At 41.9% G+C, this 6,801-nt stretch overlaps 1 protein-coding gene across 3 annotated transcripts in view; it reads right to left on the bottom strand.

Moving 5' to 3' along the window:
• Positions 1-4,005, bottom strand: part of FBXW10B (F-box and WD repeat domain containing 10B) — a 45,157-nt gene extending 41,152 nt beyond the window's left edge. For all 3 annotated transcript variants that reach the window (XM_037492328.2, XM_037492329.2, XM_037492327.2), the window contains exon 1: positions 3,274-4,005. In XM_037492328.2, the coding sequence (XP_037348225.1) occupies positions 3,274-3,778 (505 nt within the window). In that variant the 5' untranslated portion in view covers positions 3,779-4,005. The remainder of the gene's footprint in view (positions 1-3,273) is intronic.
• Between the last annotated feature and the right edge of the window lie 2,796 nt (positions 4,006-6,801).

The following is a 6,801-nucleotide window of genomic DNA, read 5'->3' on the forward strand; positions in this document are numbered from 1 at the left end:
CATTCTCTCCATTGCTTCTGTTTGTCTTCTATTGAGGCCCTCAATTATATTTTTAAAATCAACAATAGCATTTTTAGTACCATTATTTCTAATCATAGCTGTCTCATATTTTTTTTTATCTTTATTCTCTTGTTTTATATCCTCTGTTGTTTCTTTGAGTTCCGTAAGTGTGGTCAGAACTGTTACCTAGAGCTCATCTTCTGTCATGTTATACAATTCTGTGGGGCTGGAGCTCCTCTGAGGGTTTTTTGATTGGCTTTGTTTTGCTCCAGGATTCGTGGTGTGCTCTTTCCATTCTTTTGGGTTTTTTTTATGGATTTTAATAAGAATAGATTTTCAGACTGTTGTCTTTGCACCTTTTGAAGTAATCTGAGGACTAGTACTGACAAAGGCTAGTAGGTATAACAAAGGATCGGGGTAGTAGGGTACCAAAGGATCACCTCCAGTAAACTTTATACTGTGCTTTGGGTGCCAGTTGTGTGGCATGGATTCACAGTGACCCTGCCTCCTCCAGGCCAGCTCCTCAGTCTCAGTTTCTCTGACAGTCTCATGTTCACTTCCACTCCAGGCTATTTTTAAGCACTAGATGTGGCATAGTTGATATCAGGTCACAGGTCAGGAGTTGTTCTCTTTTCTTTTCCAGCACAGAACTGTATCCTGGAGTGACTGCTCCTGTTACTGACAGGGGCTTGAACTCTAGTTTGTTCAAGCATTCCTTTGTTTTGGTTTTAGCCCTGGACCTTGGGGTGGCAGGGGTTTTGTATAACTCAGCCTTGGGGCAAGTGTTGCCTGTTCTCTGAGGAGACCAGGTGCTCTGACTTTCTCCCTTCTGATTCAGGCTTAAGTCAATAATCCTCACTCTGCACCCTCACCCCACAACTCTCCAACAACATATCCTCTGTCCTGGGTGGCAAGATGTGCACCCCTTGGGTTTCAGTGCTGGATTTCAAGAGTCACTGACAAATCAACAACTGTATGGGGCTCTGCACAGAAGTTATCCCTCCCTCTTATGGGTTGTACTGCCCCATTTTTACTATAAACAAAGTTCACTTACAGTTTTTCCTACCCCTTTCCTCTGGACCATTGCTCCTATTGTGTGCTACAGTCATTCACTGTTCCCTCAGGGGGTTTTGGTTTGGGGTTTGGTTTTGGCTTTGGTACTGCAATCTAGTTGTGAGTATCTGAAGGAGATGAGCCTGGCATCTTCACTCTGCCACCATCTTTTCAGAACTCCCCCCGAGGGGTTTTTGCCAGCCCACTTAAAATGTGACATTTATTAGAGCTCTATATATTAGAGAGTAAGAGAGCTATAGGCAGGAGGTAGAATATGACTGCTCTTCTAAAACTCTTGCTCAATTGCCTTCAATGATATGAATAACCATATCTAGGTCAAATTAGAAACCATAACTTTTGTTAATTGAAATACCACTAATGTTCAATAACATACGTTTCAGGTGTACAGCCTTATAACGCCACAAATGTACCATTCCACACTCATTAGCAAAGGTCTAGTTACCATTCACCATACAATTGCCTCCCCTTTGCCTGTTCCTCCCTCCACCCCTTAACCTTACCTTCTGGTAACCATTATTTTGTTATCAGAATCTACGGGTTTGTTTTTGTTTTGTTTTGTTTTGTTCATTTGCTTTGTTTCCTTATATTCCTTATATGAGTGAAATCAAACAGTATTTGTTTCTCTCTTTGTGATTTACTTCACTTAGCATAACACCTCAAGTTTCAATCATATTATCTACGTTCATTGCAGCATTTTTCACAATAGCCAAGATGTAGGAAGAACTTAAGTGTCCATCAAGGGAAGATTGTATAATATTTTAACTTTTTAAGAGACTTTCTCCTAGGATAAGAGGAAGCTTGCCACACTTGTAACTGGACTTACACAACTTCAATATAAGTAGCTGATTCCTATGATGGGTGATGAAGTTCAGAATACTGCATGTGTGTGTATAAGTAAGGCCTACTGTGTTCTGCCCTCCCCTGTACCCTTTTCAGGAGGGCTAGAGGGGGAAACCTGGTTTTCAATTTTCCTGCTGGGTAACCTGTACCAAGTCACCCAGATTCCCTGAATTTTGGTTTCCTCGTCTATAAAATTAAGGAGTTGGAATAGTTAATCTCTAAACTAATGTACAGGATTCTCTGATTTTCTTTTCACTGCTTTTTCATTCCAGATTATCATTCTTTTACTTGCCTGACACACCAATGAGACAAATGTGGCCTATATTACTATCTAATTTCTCCCTATACCATCTAATTTTAAAATTCCTTTGGATTCCATTAGTCTATCACCACATATCAGGTGGCATGGATATTTGGTATTCCCCACTTTTAAGAACTCCTGAAACTCCTCCCTCTGACAGCTTTTCCCTGATCTTCTCCCACCCTTACCCCAGCCCCAGCAAACCTGTGCTTCTTATACCATCTACTCCTGGACCCCTCTGTAATCTCCAATCTTGCCTCCTCTCTGGTTTGTTTTGTTTCCTGATGCAGCTGAACAGATATTACCAAGATCCTCTCACTGTATGAAAGACCAATGGCTCTGAAAGTGGTGTCTCCAGACCAGCAACATCAGCGTCAGCTGGGAATTTGTTAAAAATGCAGAATCTTGCCTTTTTCAAACCTGATGAGTCACAAGTTCTGTGAGAGGCGCCCAGTCATCTGGGCTCCCAGGATTCTGAGACAAGCTAAAGTTTGAAAACTACTGCCCTAGATTTTTTCTGGCCCTTTTGCTGATCTCCGGCTTTGGAGAAACTCAACTTCAAGGTTGACTTTACGTGCAAGCAAGGAATACACGGTGGAATGAATTTTAAAAAGGCCCAAGGTTTTGACCATTTGGCCTGGTTTCTGTTCAGTGCAAGCTGAAGGGCAAAGCTATTCAGTCGCTTCTCCCTTACATCTGTGCCAAGCCAAGTTCAATCTCTAAACTACTTATGGAGGAACCACACCAGCATTAAGTAGTAGTCACAGAGCAGCCATTTCTGTGCCTAAGGGATGTAGAAATCCATTTTAAATGCTTGACATTAAATGTACTTCCTTCTGCATTTGTCATTTGATAATTTTCTAGAAGGAAGTCATATTCAACAATTTCTCCTTTGGTAAACAAGATCGGGTGTCAGGACAAAGACCTCTATCCTACACACTGAAAAATGCCCGCCAGTCTAAGCTTGTCCACACCTCTCATTCCTTTATAGGCTACTGAAGTCTCGCTTCCTATCTTTAGGGGCCCTCTGGTCGCTCTCTACCTGTGGTCTTGTTTACCTGCAATGTTGTTCCGCTCTCTCAGACACAGGATTCTGATGACATTGGCAGCAGTGAGCAGTAATTTGGGGTTGCACATCTGCAGCAGCAAAAGTGTGTAATGAGCTTTAGTTCGGTGGGTGCTCTTCCCAAACCAGTACAAAATCTCCTTCATCTTCTCTTCCACTGTTTTATCCAACATTTGGTTCAAGGAAGACTTCACAACTTTCCCCTCCTTCTTGCTGAAGATGATCCGAGAACGGCTGTAGATGAAGTCCTTCGCCTGTGTGGGCTGAAGAATATTTTGAAAGTAGTGTAACAAATACAAGCTATCTAACTGCATCAGGACGCTAACCAAAAACCTCCTTTGTGATCTCTCACTGATCCGTCGAAACCACTCTTTGGTAGAGAAGATCTTCCAAGCCAAGATACAAGTTTCACACTTGCGGCACACAGGGACAGAATCATTTGCCTTCTCACAACGAAAATTGGGGGCACTCCTGAGCCTCAAGTCCAGGTTTTCCATGATCTTGAGATGACCAGTTCATTTTATCCTTGCCCGTTGTCGACCCCACCAAACACCAGAGGAACAGGAAAAGCTGATAAATATCCCAATTGAGCCTTTTCTGTTATAAACATCTCCCAAAGTGAAAATAAACGGCTGTGATGGATGGAAAGCTTATCTCTCCAGAAACTGCCCGTAGAAGACTGGCTTTTTGTACTGACCTCCTAGGAAACATGGCTTTACCGTAAATCTCCTAAACTTAGCACTTCATGTGAAGGCAGTTGCTGTATATCCTGAAAGAGCAGGTCATCTCGTTTCTAACAAGAACTGTGTTAGTCAAGTTTAAGTAATATATGGATCCCCTTTTAAAGGATATTGTGAGCCTAGTGTTGAGTGTCAACTTGTTATTAATGACCATTAAATAGCTGTGAATGTAAAATTAGATGTAAAAGTCTCATGTTTATCGCTGTTTGGTTACAAGGTAACTACTGCAATGATTCTGAATATTTATACTCATTTTCTGAACTCACTATCAAAGTGAAAATACAAATGTCTAATATACTTTTAAGTTATTTAACTGCTGGAGAATACTAACCAGAAACCTCCGCAGGGAACCAGTCATCAGAAAAAAATTCACTGGGACTCCAGCCTCAACCACATATGTCTGGAGGACACCAGCTCACCCATGTGTCTGGAGGAGGTACAGCTTAGTGGTGATGAGTGTGAGGATTTGGGTTCAGCCCAGCACTGTGGACATGTGTTACTTAATCCTCTATTCTTCAGCTTCCTCACCTGTAAAATGAAGACACAGTAATTCCTAATTCACAAAATTGTTGTGAGAACTAAATGAGATACCATATGCAAAGCACTTAAGAGATTGCATGGTACATACTAAGACCTCATATATGCTAAAACTTACGTCATCATCATTATTGTCATTGGCTCATCCTGGGCAACCCAATAATTGATGTACACTCCAGCATCTATACGTGCGTTAAATGTGTGAACATACATTCAACTGCACGTGAATAAATAATGAGCGCATGTGTGATTTTTAAAAGAAAAATGACATGGAAATGTCTTACCTGTTTTGTGAATTTTTTTACCCTTTAACTTTGACTTAAGATCCATCCAGAAGTGATGACTTGGGCCATTAAAGCCAAACCTGTGAGCGCACACAGCCTGGGGCAGGGGGCACAGGAGGTAGAGGGGGGTCCCAAGGCTATCAGTTAATACTGACCCCTCAGAAAGAGGGTGGGGCTCATTGGGTTTTTCAAACATTTTTATTTTTTTTAATATTCAAAAGGGCAGGTTTATTATGAAAAGGGGGAGAAGAATAAAGGACACTTGCATAGACACAAGCAGGCGGGCAGAAAGAGCAGCTCCCAAAAGGGACAGGTTTGTCAAAAGGGAGGCCTGCATAGTCACAGGCGGGCAGCCTTGGGAGGAGAGCTGCCTCTGCTTCTTTGCAAAGGGTGGAGGTCAGTGAAGAGAGCATTAGCATGGTCACAGGTCATAAGTAGGCAGGAGAGCTGCTGCCAGGGAGAAGAATGTTGAAGAGGAACAACTGCATAGGCACAAGTGGGCAGAAGTTTTGCTGCCTTTTTTATTGTCCCAGCAAAGCCTGGGTGGCCAGTGACCTTTTTTATTGAGGTTAATTGGTTTACACCACTGTACACGATTGAGAGGTACAGGATCATACCCTGAGATGGATGCCACCATAGTCCTTTGGGCCCCAAAGTGTAACAGGGGGAAATAAAATTTAATTTCAAAAGTAAACTTTAAGCTGACTGGAATAGAAGATGGAGCAGGAGGAAGAGAGAGGGGTCTGAGAAGCGTGAGTGGAACAGAAGGATAATAAAAGTTTAAACTTCTGGAGAACACGTTAGAATTTGAAAAGACTGAATACTGCATTGCCATAGCTCAATATATACGAGAGAATATAAGGGTTAATTGCAATTTGTGACAAATTTTTTTTTAAAAATTTTGATATGAGACACACACACACACACACACTTTTTTCAGATACTCACCATACTCACCACATAAGTTATTAATTGGAGGGAAATTTCCTCAAATAACCTGAACCTTAGTGACTGGACACTGCTATGCTGACCCTCAGTCCTCATTAGACGACCTGTCGTTTCTTCTTTTCCAGTTCCTGCCCTCCTTATTTTGGGGAGACCATGGAATTTTCTCAACAGAGCAGATCAGAAATAAAAGACTGGCTCTGTCCCAGCAAAGCCTGGATGGCCCGTCACTCTACCTGAACTATCTCCAGCATGTGGATGCCTGACACACGTGTACAGTGAACCCCCCTGCAAGGGCCTCCTGCCTGCTGTCAAGATATTTCATTATGGTTGCAGGAGGAGGGAGTCAGCACCAGAGTCTGAGGAGCTAGAAGCAACACATGTGTATGCTACCCTTCCTTCCTTCTGTCTGAGGCTAATGGGGCTAGAGTGGAAGCCCCTGGAGCAGGGACAGTTGGCTGTGGAGATGGGGAGCAATCAGGTGCAGAAATCAGCTAGCAACCCAGTACAAAGCTCAGTCTCTGAACATAGACCAAGAATATGTTAAATTAGAAGCCATGCACCAGGACATGGAAATGAGGAATCCATTTCATATAGTGACTCAGCTATTGCTGTCTTAAATTTAACTTTTCACATAGGAACACTTTTTACTTCAATTTAAATCAACTTTTTGTGATCCCAAGACATAGCTAGTTATCTTCAGGGTCACTATATCTTAGTCCTAGCACAGTGAAATGCATGTTATAAATGCCACCTATGTGGGGTGGATTTGATTTAATGACAAGTCACTCCAAAAACATGCTGAACCAGGATAAAGAGACATGATTGGATTAGTATTCCTATCATTCCTAGCTCAACATTTCATCGTGAATCTTGACATAATGTGGGAATTTACTCAAAATTCAGAACATTCTTGAAACATTCTATGCCCTTAGGTTTCAAAAAGTTGAGACAAGAATAAATTATACAGAGGCTAAAATTACATTTTGACTCTGCAGTCAAAGTGGTCTAATA

Source organism: Talpa occidentalis, unplaced genomic scaffold (assembly GCF_014898055.3).
Source record: "Talpa occidentalis isolate TD23 unplaced genomic scaffold, MPIMG_talOcc4v2.1 talOcc4.7, whole genome shotgun sequence".
NCBI lineage: Eukaryota > Metazoa > Chordata > Mammalia > Eulipotyphla > Talpidae > Talpa > Talpa occidentalis.